This window comes from Miscanthus floridulus, chromosome 7 (assembly GCF_019320115.1).
Source record: "Miscanthus floridulus cultivar M001 chromosome 7, ASM1932011v1, whole genome shotgun sequence".
NCBI classification, from domain to species: domain Eukaryota; kingdom Viridiplantae; phylum Streptophyta; class Magnoliopsida; order Poales; family Poaceae; genus Miscanthus; species Miscanthus floridulus.
The window spans coordinates 101,084,840-101,099,300 of NC_089586.1; the positions used below are offsets into that span (position 1 = coordinate 101,084,840).

Here is a 14,461-nt window from a genome sequence, read left to right on the forward strand (position 1 = left end):
TAATTAGTCCATGATTAGTCATAAGTGCTACCGTAACTAACATGCGCTAATGGTGGATTCATTATGCTTAATAAATTCGTCTCGTAGTTTCCAGGCGAGCTATGTAATTAGTTGTTTTATTAGTATCCGAAAACCCCTTCCGACATCCCCGAAATATCCGATGTGACGTCCAAAAAATTTCATTTCGTGAACTAAACGCAGCCTACCACACAACAACATCCCCAGACGCCCAGCTACTTCCCTCGGTTTGTGTTTAATTGTCAGCAACTTTTTACTATAGCAAATTTGACCATCTATTTTTTCTTCTAAAAAAACTTAGATACTTCAATGTATATAACACTAATGAAGTATGTTTAATAAAGAATTATATATGTAAAAACTTGACGTATCTTAAAATCTGTTGCAGAAAAAAATGTATGGTCAAAATTACTACAGTAAAATTTTTGGTAAAGTAAACGAAAACTAGGTAGTACTATTTCTCCCTCTCGCACCTTTCCCTCCCCACCACCTCCTACCTCCCTCTTTATTCGTCGTCGCCTACCACCTCCCCCTCCTCCTCCTCCCCGTGCAGACCTCCGCTCCGCACCGCCAATCCGTCGTAGCCCTAGCCTAGCCCAGCCTGGGCCCACCTGGCCCCGCTCCATCCATGTGCGCCGCCACCGCCTCCTCGTGTTCGTAGCCGCCGCCTCGGGGAATCTTCCTCCCATGGGTTCCGCATACGCCGCCGAGAGGACGCCGATCGAGGGAGAATGAGGTGCTGCGTCTGCCGCGTATCCTCCGCCGGGTGCCGGGCCATGGGCGTTGCGGGACGGGCGAACCCGACGTCGTCGCTGCGCAGCCGACGCTGCCTCCGCATGCGGCCGTCGTACGCCCCGTTCTCCGAGCCCTTCACTGAACGCCCGGCACCCGCCGCCCCGTCCTCCTCCCCATCATCCCCTGCTGCCGCGCCTAGGGCGTAGGAGCCGCGGGCGGACCACCGGCATCTCCGGCGATCTCTCTGGTCCATTCCTCTTTGCTTCCTCTCTCTCTCTCTCTCTCTCTCTCTCTCTCTCTCTCTCTCTCTCTCTCTCTCTCTCCCTCCCTCTCGCTCGTAGAGTCATTTGCTTGTCGGGCTGATCCGGAATGGAGGTGTTTGGTTGTGGGGATGAGGTGGTCGATGCTGAATACGCGGAAGTAGATCCAACCGGGCGATACATGCGCGTAAGTTCCTTGTCTATCAATCCCTGTCTGACTTTATCCTGTCATGGATTCGTATTACATTTTAGGTCTGTTCGATGGGAATGTGATATTGTGATTTTACATCCCCATGGTATCATGTTAAGCTTTAATGGTCACTCGATTAGTCAATTTACTGAAAACAATGCATGCATACATCATTTTAGTGAAAAAAATGCATCCTGTCTCTTGATGTTGACTTGTTTCTGATTAAGACAATATTATTCTAAAAAAATTGATTGTAATTATCTGTAAAATTGAATGTCCTGAATTTCCGTGCTGCGTCATGAAAACAGGTCACGCAAAATGACACACGAAAACAACATGACCCTGCCAGTTGTATTGATCTGATTCTCTTTCCTTGGTGCAGTATAATTTGATTCTGGGGAGAGGAGCTTTCAAGACTGTGTATGCCCTCTGCTCCTCAGCATCCTCTTTGCCCACGTTACATTTCCTTGTTAAATAGATTCCTTTGCTTGCAATTATTCCCTGTTCTACTCGGCATCCTCTTTGTCCACTTTATATTTCCTTGTTAAATAGGTTCATTTGCTGCAATTAGTTGTCTAACTTTGAATTTGAAAATATATTGGGGGAAAAGGTCTTGCAAACCTGCAAGATGCAGTTGAACATAGATGCACGTTTTAACTGGTCGGCTTATATCAAGAGATGTGAGCCTGTGACCAACTTCTTTAAAACTAGATATGTTTTTGCTAGAGTGGGTGTGTCGGGCTGTTGAGCTGATTTGTTCCTCTGGTATTTTGGTGGTTGACATGACACTTGACAGTAATAACCATCATTTAAGATATATCTCTCCACCTCTCTTTCACATCAGGAGAAAGACATTACTGTTGCATGCTGAACATGGTAGTGATTTACTGCAATTCAGAAGGGTTATGCTTATTAGAAATTCGCTACACAATCATAATGGTGCATCATTTATTATGTTTTTCGGAATTGTCTTCAACTCTTTAGAATATTAATTTTGGTATGTCTAAAATTTCGTATGCTTTTATTAAATTTATATAGTTACAAGGCATTTGATGAGGTCGAAGGCATTGAGGTTGCATGGAATCAAATCAACATAGATGAGGTGATGCAATGTCCAGATAATCTCGATAGGCTCTACACAGAAGTTCATCTTCTGAAGTCTCTCAAGCATGGAAATGTTATGAAGTTTTATTATTCGTGGATTGATGACCAGAGTAAGACAATTAATGTCATCACAGAGCTGTTCACGTCTGGAAGTCTCAGGCAGTAAGTAACCAGTACTAATAACCATTCTTTATTATTGCTTCCATTCTTATTGAGAAATGACACTTGGACCTTTGTGTGTTTCTAGTTACCGTCAGAAACATCCACGTGTTAACTTGAAGGCAATAAAGAATTGGGCAAGGCAGATTCTTCATGGGTTGGATTACCTGCATAGCCACCAACCTCCAATTATCCATAGAGACTTGAAGTGTGATAATATTTTTGTTAATGGAAACCATGGAGAAGTTAAGATTGGAGATCTTGGGCTAGCTACAGTAATGCAAACACCAAGGGCGAGGAGCGTTATTGGTAATGATCTTATCACTTTATTGCTTCAAATTCTCAATTTACTATAAACAAATCTCTTGTTGATCTAATGTCCTTCAGTCTGGAGAGATAATCTAGGTGACCATTTCATCGATATCGAATACCGATTACTTGAAAGGAGTATTGAGGATTTTTTATTCCCTAGTTATTCTTGATTGGATCTGAGCTACCAAGGATACTGTGGTTGCACAGAATTTGCTGTCTAGTGGCTGTCAGTCTTATTTACATGCAGAGCCAATTAGCCATAACGGTCACCTGCTGCATGCATAAGCATTGTTCCTAAATGACCTATGCCTCATTCAAATTAGCTTGCTTTGTATCTAGGGATACAAGTTAGTATCCAATGGTGTTTTCTGAGCTAGGTTTTAGATATTGCTCCATGCCATTCTAGATCCCCTCTCCACAAGCACACGCACACAAAAAAGTGGAACTTGCATCCCTATTCCTAGTCGTACCTGTCACCTTGGATTACTTTTTCTGTGGTACCTGTTTGCACCGTGTCATACTAGATTAGGACTACCATGTTGTAGTGTAGAAGTTCCGTCATGGAAAACTGCTACTTTTTCTTATTAATAAAAAAGAGCTTTATTGTGTGGGTGAATGACTGTAAAATCCTTGTATATGCCTGTGAAACCAATGGTCTTGTGTTCCTCTGTTACTCTTGATGTATTTTATGACATTATTAATCATCATTTTTGAGAGATTAATTATTAGTATTATTTGACAATGTTAAACTTTTTATCATCTGTTCATGTTTGCTTTCTGATTTACCTGATAGACTCCTATCATGTGGGACATTTGTCTTACATTCTGCAGGTACTCCAGAATTTATGGCACCTGAACTTTATGATGAAAGTTATGATGAACTTGTTGATATATACTCATTTGGAATGTGCTTGTTGGAGATCTTTACTCTGGAATATCCATACAGTGAATGTACGAATCCAGCTCAGATTTTTAAGAAAGTATCCACAGTAAGTGCTTCTTCACTTATTTGTAGAATTGCAACACTATTTTATCTAAACTACCACCTCATATCTGTAGGGTGTTAAACCTGCTGCATTGGCTAAAATTTCTGATCTTCAAGTAAAGCAGTTCATTGAGAAATGTTTAGTTCCTGCTTCTGAGAGGTCATGTGCCAAAGAACTTCTGCAAGACCCATTTCTTTGTCCTGACAATACACATGAACCTGCTGTCACTAAGTTTACATCTCCTGCACCTAATAAAACAGTAGATAGTTCTCTGGCGTCTTTGCATATGGACGTGGACACTTTCGAATCTAGCCCTACTAATTCAGGCAAGGAAAATGGTTGTGTTGCTCCACATACACCAGTCCTGGAGTTCACAAGAACCAACAAAAATACAGAGCTAAAGCTAAAGGGCGAGAAACTTGATAACAACTCTGTCTCACTGGTTTTGCGAATAGCTGATTTGTCTGGTATGCCTTTGATACATCTCTTTTTGAACCTAAATTTTTGTATATTGTTGGTGCCTTGACAGCTAATGCCTTTCTGATTTCAGGTCATGCAAGAAATATTCATTTCCTCTTCTACCTGGACTCTGATACAGCTATGTCTGTAGCTGCTGAAATGGTTGAACAATTGGAGTTAGCGGACTGCGATGTTACTTTCATTGCTGATTTTATTGACTTTTTGATAGTGAATCTTGTTCCGGGTTGGAGACCTGTAAATGATGCAGCAGCGAACTCGCATAGGCAGTCTGAAAGTGAACTTGCAATCACTTCCCATCAGAATATCTCAAAGTTGGTACCTGATTATGCATTAATTGATGGTATGATGCACCCAAAAGATGTGAATGCATCATCAACTGGTTTTCTTGATTCTGTCTCAAGTGCAACCAACCTAGGAGGATCACAAGGTTCTGAAGGTTCGGTCATTTCTGTACAGCTTGCTGAGAGTTCCAGAAGTGTCAGCGACTATGGGGCCGAGGATTATGGTACTATGGACTGTGGTGGGTACAAAGAGGGAATCAGTAAAGTAGATTGCAGCTATGTATTAGATGATGGATCGAGGTCGATTTTCCACATAGATCAAGCATCACCATTCTTGGAGTTGGCCAGCAGTGGTTCATCAACTTCTACTGATAATCAGGATGTGCTGAACGGGGAGCTTGTTTTGATTGAAGCTCAGTACAAACATTTGGTTGATGAGTTGACAAGGATGCGAGAAGAGGCTATGGAAGGAGCTCGGAAAAAGTGGTTGCCAGATAAATGATGTTTTTGTTCAAAGTTGGCATTTCTTTAAACATCATAAGCTATGTTTGATTTCATGTTCGAAGTGTGAGTGTGAGAAACGTTAATAATCTGTTTTAGTTAAAGCACTGATGTAGTTTGCAAGGCATAGCAAACTTCGTGGCTGGTCGTTCTCGTTGAGGGTGGTGCTTCCCGGCCCTGCCTGGGTGGCCATCTGATAACAGAGGGGCAGTGGAATAATAAAATTAGCAATTTAATTTCTCACAAGCATATCACAGAAGACCGAACATCCAACATCTTGTGTGCATGAATGAAAAACAGCACTTAACATTGAATCCACCAAACCATAAGCTGTCTAAACTTCTAACAATAATATACTTTCTACGTTTTCAAATAAATCAATTCCTTAAATCCGTACCAGTTAAACTTTTTTAATTGGACTAATTTTATAAAAAAGAGTAACAACATATATGACATAAAATATGCACCTTATGAAAATATATTCTATAATAAATCTAATGATACTAATTTGATACCCTAGAAATTCGATCAAGTTTGAATAGTTTAATTTAAGACAGCTCTAAGAATCTATTTATTCAGAGACAGAGGGAGTATTTCATCAATTAGTTCACTAGGACATCGAACCCTATCATCTTAATATCAATATATCAAAGAATACATATCTGTTCCATACCAACATATCCGTACAAGCAATCACTTCATATATGGAACAAAAGACGGTGACTTAATCAACACATGATAAGACAGATATTGAATCAAGAGAGGACATCTCTTCCATGCAACATATCCTGAATTTGCATGACTGAGGTAAGCCGAGGCGCTAGGCTCTGCCTCCGCCCAACCGCCGGTGGCCGCTCCGGCCCCGATGTCCACTCTCCCAACCGTCGGTGGTCATCCCGGCCCCGATGTCCACCCACCCAACCGCAGGCGGCCACTCAGGTCCTGGCGTCCACCTTTTTCTCTCTTCTCGGACCTGCTTCACGCCCTAGATGGAGGACGGCTCGCCCTCCCGTCGCTCCTAGGCTGATGAAGCGGAGGAGGAGCTCCCTTCGCCGTGGGCCATTGGAGCAGGGTCGCCGGGCCTCTTCTCGGATGCGTTCCTCGATTGCGGTCGTGGGGAGCGGGTTTCCTTCAGCGACTCAGAGGACTACTCCGACTCCGAGCCCCCCTCGCCGCCGCCGACAGGAAAGGGTAAGGCTATCACGGAGGCGGGTGGGCGCCACCGACATGCGCGTCGCCATCGTCGTCATCAGGGGAGTTCCGAGGGTTTCATGGCGGCGACTCGGCGCTCCCACCCCTAGTTGGACCTGGCTCCAGGCGTCGCTTCCCCCCGACGCCGCGACTCCCCTACGGCGCATCCTGCTCGTTCATTTGAGGAGCCAGACATCGACGACTTCTACCAGGTGCGTAGTCGTCATCGTTGGCGCCGTTGCTCGCCGCCCAAGCCAGCGCGCCCTGTTCCACTGGTGCTGGTGGGGCTCTGCTTCAACTGCTTAGCGAGCAACCATGTCAAGGCAGATTGCATCTTCCCGACAAGGTGCTTCAACTGTAGGTGCGAGGGGCACCATGCCTTCACATGCCCGCTTCCTGTGAGGCTTGCGGGTGCCAAGCGTGGGTGCTCGCCGTCGTGGTCGTTGGGGGTCATCGGGTCGCTAGCGGCGACCGGCTATCAGGCGCCGGTGGGCTCAGGACGTTGCTGATGACACGCCCTTAGCATGGTCTACCTCCACAGGACGGTCGCCGTTGGTTCTGCGCTACTATGCCCTAATGACTTCGCCTCCCTCACCTCCCCCGCCACCCCCGTCGCCTCTGTTGGGGTCCCCTAGCCCTGTGGTGGCTAGCGTGGCCGCTATGGATCCCAAGGGCGGTCGCGCGACGTGCTAGAGTCACACGGAGTTCATCATCGTCCCTCGCTCGGCTGAGTTGCAGGCTGCTGAAGATGCGCTCGGCCTTGCACTTGTCGCGGTTGTTGGCGGTACCAGGCCCCTGGTGTCGCATGCCATGGTTGCCCGGTTCCTCTTCTAGCACTTCGGCATGGCGACGGAATATGCTGAGGTTCGTCGCCATGATCTGAAGGATTTTGTCATGTGGTTCAGGAGCCACGAGGACAGGACCGCTTCCTCGCTACTCCACCGGGGGGGCTGCTACCTTTTGATCTTACGGCCATGGCGGAGGACTTCGATGGCTAGCGGAGGGTCATTGAGGTTCAGGGTGCTGGTGGGGATGAGGCATGTCCCCCTCTATACCCAAAATGCGTCAACGACGCAGACCATCCTTGGCCCTACTTGTGCAGACATTGATGTCGTCCGACCGAGTAATGACCCGGCGGATGATGACCGCGAATTCTTCATCACGACATGGTGTATGCATCCATGGTTCATCCCCGATGAGCAAATCGTGTTCATTCCTGAGCCACACATCCACAATCCTATCGAGGCCACTCTGGTGGAGCTTCCGGGTCTGTGCTACCTTATTTGGCTACGTCTGGTCACATTCTAGGATTGGAATTCCCCATCGGCATCCCTTGCGGACGATGGACATGATGGTGGTGATGCTAATGAAGACGATGGATTAGGCAACAACAACTTCAATGCTTCCACCCTAGGATCGATGATGGATGCGGTGGCCCATTGCGGGGGGCGACCCCTGACGACAACTACTTCGACGGCCATGACATCGATGACGATGGCTCTATTGATAGCAACTACAACCGCTTTCACCCGGGGATTGACCGTTGCCATGGTGGTCGCTCACCACCGTCTAGCCTGATTGTCATGGCCAGAGGGAAGGAAGTCGCGTCATCCGTCGTGCACGCCTATGGGCCCATGGACGAGGCGGGGAGGTCGCTGGTCATTAGTTCCGTGGTCTACCCGATTCTGGGTGGGCGTGCCACACGTGTGAAAGGTCCTTGTTTGGTTTTGGTAATTGAGTGACAATATTAGGTGGACTAATATGTTGTTAAGTGAGACACACAGGTGATTAGTCCACAGGTACTTGTGTGAGCAACTCATGCCATGAAGTAAAGTGGCTCAGAGATGCTATAAAGGCTAACACTTCTGATGAAGGAGCTCATTGTATATGAGACATGACATGGAGTCATGTGATCAAGGTGGAGAAGATCAAGACAAGACTTGGCTTAATGGACCGGTTGTAAGTGTGAAGGGCAAGTTGAGTGATGACTTGGCCCCGATGGACCGAGGCAACAATGAAGAGCAAGTGAAGTCAAGATCGATAACCAATATAGTCACGTGATGATATGAAGTGGATCATATCATTTGGTGATTGGTTGGTGCATGTGTTGCATCGACATCAAAGGAGATGAAGTGGAATGCGCAAGGCAAAGTTATAACCTAAGGCATTTCATTTCACCGGTCAAAGGTTGTGTAGAGAAGTGCATGACCAGGTTTAGGATAGATGGCCGTACTATTAAGAGGAGCAAACTTGTTTGTATATCGGTCATCTAGTGCCACTGGAGCGATCTAACCTTGCATACGTGTTAGGATCGAGTGGCGTGGTGAATTAAATGACTAATCCTTGGGGAAATGTTTATGCAAAGCTAACACACGTGCATAAGTTGGTGAACACTTGGTGGTGTTAGAACATTTGCAAAGGTGTTGAAAAAGGTGAAGAAGAGGAGGCAAAACCGAGCTTAAGATTGAAAGGTCCTAATATGGCTAGAGGGGGGTGAATAGCCTATTTAAAATTCTACAAATCAACTAGAGCAATTTGATTAGTATAACAAATAGCAAAATACAAACTTGCTCTAGCTCTACAAGGGTTGCAAGCCACCTATCCAACAATTCTAGTTGCTATGATCTCTAAGCACACAATTTGTTTTGTCACTACTCACTAAGAGCTCTCACACTTGCTACACTAAAGAGCTCTACTAGATGAACTTAAAATAACAAAGCAAGCTCTCAATTCTAATTACACTAAAGAGCTTGCTACAACTAGTTTGCAAGAATATAAATGAGTGAGTAGGGTTATTATACCGTCATGTAGAGGAGTGAACCAATCACAAGATGAACACTAAATCAATCACCGGGAGAATACCAAAGGGCAAGAGACAACCATTTTTCCCCCGAGGTTCACGTGCTTGCCGGCACACTAGTCCCCGTTGTATCGACCAACATTTGGTGGTTCGGCGGCTAAGAGGTGTTGCACGAACCTCATCCACACAATAGGACACCAGAAGAACCTACCCACAAGTGAGGTAACTCAATGACACGAGCAATCCACTAGAGTTACCTTTTGGTGCTCCGCCGGGGAAGGCACAAGACCCCTCATAATCACCATGATTGGAGCCAGAGACAATCACCAACCTTCGCTCAACGATCCTTGCTGCTCCAAGCTATCTAGGTGGCGGCAACCACCAAGAGAAACAAGTGAATCTCACAGCAAAACACGAATACCAAGTGCCTCTAGATGCAATCACTCAAGCAATGCTTGGATTCTCTCCCAATCTCACAATGATTATGGATCAATGATGGAGATGAGTGGGAGGGCTTTGGCTAAGCTCACAAGGTTGCTATGTCAATGCAAATGGCCAAGGGAGTGAGCTTGAACCAGCCATGGGGCTTAAATAGAAGCCCCCCATGAAATATAGCCGTTGGCTCCTTAGTCCACTGAAAATGGGACGATCGGATGCGCAGGTCAGATCGACCGAACACTGGACCCCAGCGTCTGGTCGCGCGATGTGTGCCATGTGTCCGTTGCTTCAAACGCTGATTGCCCGATCTCAATGGTCATCAGTACATTTAAGTTGTGACCGGACGTGCCGCTTCGAAGTGACCGGACACAGAACCCCAACGTCCGATCGTTTCCAGTAAGCATCCATTTGTGAAAATCCACGACCAGACGCGTTCGGTCATGCTCGACTGAACTCACCCAGCGTCCGGTCACTCGGTGTCTCCTCTGTGCGCTACCATGTTAGCAGGACCAGACGCACCCCATCAGCATCCGATCACTAAGTGACCCAGCATCCTATCGAAGACCGACGCCAGCGTCTTCATGCTTCCACTGACCGGACACGCCGGTCCTACCAAGACCAGCGTCCGATTACTTATAGTGACTTTCATCTTTTCTGTATAGAGAGCCGATGGCATCATCGGACTATCCACACTCTATGGGCGGACACTCCACCGGTGAAGTTTCTAACCCTTGCTCAAATGTGCCAACCACCAAGTGTATCACCTTATGCACATGTGTTAGCATATTTTCATAAAACATTTTCAAGGGTGTTATCACTCCACTAGATCCTAAATGCATATGCAATGAGTTAGAGCATCTAGTGGCACTTTGATAACCGCATTTCGATACAAGTTTCACCCCTCTTAATAGTACGGCTATCGATCCTAAATGTGATCACACTCACTAAGTGTCTCGATGACTAAAACAAAATGGCTCCTACTATTTATACCTTTGCCTTAAGCCTTTTGTTTTTCTCTTTCTTCTTTTCTAAGTTTAAGCATTTGATCATCACCATGCCATCACCATCATCATGATCTTCACCATTGCTTCATCACTTGGAGTAGTGCTACCTATCTCATAATCACTTTGATAAACTAGGTTAGCACTTAGGGTTTCATCAATTAACCAAAACCAAACTAGAGCCTTCAGGGGTGCTGCCTAGGTGGCACCGCCACCCCCTGTCCGGTGCTTTGCCACCCCTATGGCAGTGACCGGCTAGGAGGCCGAGAGCAGCGTGTTGCCCTGAGGGCACTGCTACTGGTTGTCCAATGGCACCGCCACCCCTAGGGTGGTGCCCACCTAGACTTGGCCGAGCACAGCAAGAGTCGGGGTGGTCACCGAAAGTGATGGTGTACACCGCCATCGTGAGGGCGGTGCACCACCGGGTGCTGTCCGGTGCCACCCCTGCTTTTCGGCATAGAGCGAGGGAAGTGGACATGGTCACCGCCTGGGCATCGTCATGCCTAGGGTGGTGCACCGCCCTATTTTTCCCGAGAGCAAGGTTTTCATGAGGTTGGCCTAGGTGGTCACCGCCACCCCTGTCCGATGTCCAACATCTAGTTTCTAGCCGTTGGAATTTGAACGTTGGGAGGGGCACCGCCTTGTCTGGTGCCCTCGTAGAAACCAGCAGCTTTGCTCCAACGGCTCTATTTGGCTTGGGGGCTATAAATAGAGGTGGAGCTCGGGCTTGGGCTGGTTGTTGAGCACCCTTAAGCCTTGGTGGCTTGTGTAGGTGTACTTGGGATCCCTCTAACTCACTTGTGCTTACAAAAGTGCGATTCGATTGCGAGTGAGTGTGATTCTAGTGCTTTGCATCATGATGTCACATCGAGTGGCACTAGGTGATCGAGTTGCAAGCCGGTGGTGCTTGTTACTCTTGGATGTTGCCACCTCCTAGATGGCTTGGTGGCTTGTGACTCCATTGAAGCATGTGAGAAGATTGTGCGGTGCTCCGTATGAGGATTTGTGAGGGGGATTGTGCTCACCCCGCAGGGATTGCAAAGAGCAACTTGTCGGTGTTTTGAACAAACACCAACTAGTAAATTTATATTTGTTGCATGTTAGGCTCGGATGGTGTACTAAAGGACACAAGATTTATATTGGTTCAGGCAGAATGTCCCTACGTCTAGTTTGCTACTGCTCATGTTATTAGTACCAAAAAGGTTCATAGTAGGGGGTACAAACGGTCGAGAGAGGGACAGGTCCCAAGTCTCTGATGAAAAGGTCAAAAGGATGCCAAGATCTTGGTTGCTGCTTGGCTGTGTGTTGTGTGTGGAATTGATCTGTCCCCTTAGTAGGGTGTCCTGCCCTCCCTTTTATAGACCAAGGGGGAGCAGGGGTTACAGATGGGAGAAAGAGGAAAAAACCAAATGTAGAGAAGGTCCTTCGAGGTGCTGGGTCTTCCTTTTCCCTTGAGCCTACCCTGCTAACATGGCAGACCATGCTAGGGATAGCATGTTTCACTGATCCTGGTAGGGCCGGGCTCTGGCTTCATTTCAGTGAGTGGTCATGTCCCATCCTCCCCCGGTGGACGGTGTGGTGTGTCAGGGTGCCAAGCCATGACTCTGTAGGGAATACACGAGGAAGTGACTATTCACCTATTACTATTGATGATGTGAGTTCTCTCATGGACTGTAGTGGTTGTGGTATGCCTGTGTTAGTATCCATGCCCGAGGGCTGATGGCGGTGCCTACAACACTATAGGACAAAAGTCGGCGCCTACAATATTGTTTGAGCTCTGTTAGGTCAGAAAGGGCTTAAACTGCACGTCCTATCGTATCCTAATGGTACCTTCCTGCAGGCATGCAGGGCATGGTCCTTGGTACTATAGTTTACTCGAATGTCCTGTCGTACCCTGTGCTCGTCATTATGAAGGTGTAGAGCGCAGACATCAAGTGAGGTAGAGCCAGCCCTCAGCTATCAGGCGAGACAGGGCCCACCCTCAGCCGTTGAGTGATGCAGAGCCTGCCCTCAGTCATCGGGCAAGGTAGAGCCAGCCCTCAGCCGTTGGGTGAGGTAGAGCCCACCCTTGGCTGTCGGGCGAGGCAGAGCCTGCCCTCGGACGTTGGGCGAGGCAGAGCCTGCCCTCGAATGTTGGGTGAGGCAGAGCTAGCCCTTAGCCATCAGGCAAGGCAGAGCCTGCCCTTAGACATCGAGTGAGGTGGAGCCAGCCCTTAGCCATTGGGCAAGGCGGAGTCTAGCCCTTGGGGGTTGGGCGAGGCAGAACCAATCTTTCATCGTTCAGACAAGAAGTGTAGTAGCGTTCTTGTCTGACCAGAAGGGTCAATGTTTGATGGTTATTAGTTCCATCTCATTGGGTACCCCGGTATTAGGTCCTCGACAGTAGCCCCTGAGCCCCCAGGTGATTCGGATAGAATCGCCCGGGGGTATTTCGATTCACCAGAGGGTGCGCACGAGCGCACCCATAGGGTGTAGCCCCCCAGCCCCTAGGTGATTCGGATAGAATCGCTTGGGGGTATTTTTGGACCCTTCGCGGGTATAGCTGTGAGATTTGGTTTTTGTCAACTAGATAGTTTAAAGGAAACCCTGGTATCCCGTTCATGGGGATTCATTTAGGGTGAGCCCGGTTGGGACTTGATTGCGGATCGAGGCTCCCGTGAGGCTTGTGCGCCTGAGTTTTGGCCGCTCGTGGGCCCATCCCTCGATGGGATGGTCGTTGAGACTATTGGGCTAGCCCTTGAACTCCTAGTCCTAGGTAGGCCAGAGAAAAGTTTTTTGACCTATATCCCCTCTGTGGGAAAAGAGTCCTGGTCTGCTTGGGAAGGCGAAACGTCCGGTGCGATTTTGGTGGGGAAGGATAGGGATCATGGGCGCATATCCCACAACGTGACATGGTGGTGTATCATGGCAGGCTTGGAGACCTAGGTGGGCGGTTGCCCTTCTCTCATCCATCGCCCCTATAAAACCAAGGGGTTCCCCTAGGGTTCTATACTTTGCCTCATTGCCTTTGCATCTGCAACCTCCACCACCAATCACCTGAGCCTCCCACACCCGCATCGCAGCTACCATCAAGCTCTTATCCACATCACAGCCACCATCAAGCTCACATCGACCCCCTCCCAATCGTTCAATGGAGCAGTGGTGCAGATCTGACATCACCCCTCAGCGCCTAGAGGGCCTCATTCACCGTGGCCTCCTTTGCCCACTAACTGTCATCGAGGAGTGGCGGTTGCCCAGTAATGAGGATGAGCCATCGCCGCTCGAGGGGTATGTCATGTCCTTCGCTCACTTCCATGAGAGGGGATTCGCCATACCTACCCACAAGTTCCTTCATGGGCTGTTGGATTACTACAAGGTGGAGTTGTAGCACCTTACTCCTAATGGGGTCCAGCACATTGCCACATTCGTTGCCCTGTGTGAGGGGTTCCTGGGGATTAGTCCTCACTTTGACCTATGGTGGTATCTCTTCGCCGTCAACCTTTTGAAGAAGCAGGTCAGGAAGCAAGAGCTGAGCGTGCTGGTGGGATGCGCCAGCATTCATCTCCACAACAATCGTGTGAACGAATACCCATCAATGCGTCTATCGACCTCCAACAAGGGGTGGCATTCGCATTGGTTTTATGTTAGGGACGATGTTGCCACCCCCTTACCGGCGTTCTCCGAGCACATCATCGAAGGGGTCCTAGGGTCATGGAAGTGGGGTGTCCCAGAGAAAGACAAGAAGAGGATCATGGACCATCTCGTCGCCCTCCAAATTCTAAAGGAGAGGGGCATGAAGGGATCAGGGATCATCGGCGCCTACCATACGTAGAGGGTGGCACCACTGATGAGCCGCATGCTTCCCCTATACCCGATGGGGCCTAGAGCGTCGCTCGAAGGGACGGCGCTTGTCAATGAAGTGCTCCCCCTCCAAAGTGGCGTAGCACATCAAGGAGGTGATGGAGCCTTCGAAGGACAACACCGATGTTGTCCTTGATTTCATGTATCTGGTGCCAGGGCATCCCC

General features: G+C 48.1%; 1 protein-coding gene across 2 annotated transcripts; it reads left to right on the forward strand.

Moving 5' to 3' along the window:
- Positions 1-509: 509 nt before the first annotated feature.
- LOC136463988 (probable serine/threonine-protein kinase WNK4) lies at positions 510-5,277 on the forward strand. Of its 2 annotated transcripts, XM_066462949.1 has the most exons (7): positions 510-1,200; positions 1,586-1,623; positions 2,242-2,469; positions 2,555-2,775; positions 3,610-3,767; positions 3,838-4,231; positions 4,315-5,277. In XM_066462949.1, the coding sequence occupies exons 1-7, from the start codon at positions 1,123-1,125 to the stop codon at positions 5,025-5,027; spliced, it is 1,830 nt and encodes a 609-aa protein (XP_066319046.1). In that variant the 5' UTR covers positions 510-1,122; the 3' UTR covers positions 5,028-5,277. The 2 variants fall into 2 exon arrangements, with proteins under 2 accessions (XP_066319046.1, XP_066319047.1); XM_066462950.1 differs by lacking the exon at positions 1,586-1,623.
- Positions 5,278-14,461: the final 9,184 nt, after the last annotated feature.

Excerpts from the sequence above, each read along its gene's own strand:
- LOC136463988 (XM_066462949.1), top strand. The coding sequence starts at position 1,123 with ATGGAGGTGTTTGGTTGTGGGGATGAGGTGGTCGATGCTGAATACGCG. Across the intron at positions 2,776-3,609 it reads AAGGGCGAGGAGCGTTATTG|GTACTCCAGAATTTATGGCA; the intron begins GTAATGATCTTA and ends TACATTCTGCAG. Across the intron at positions 4,232-4,314 it reads GCGAATAGCTGATTTGTCTG|GTCATGCAAGAAATATTCAT; the intron begins GTATGCCTTTGA and ends TTCTGATTTCAG.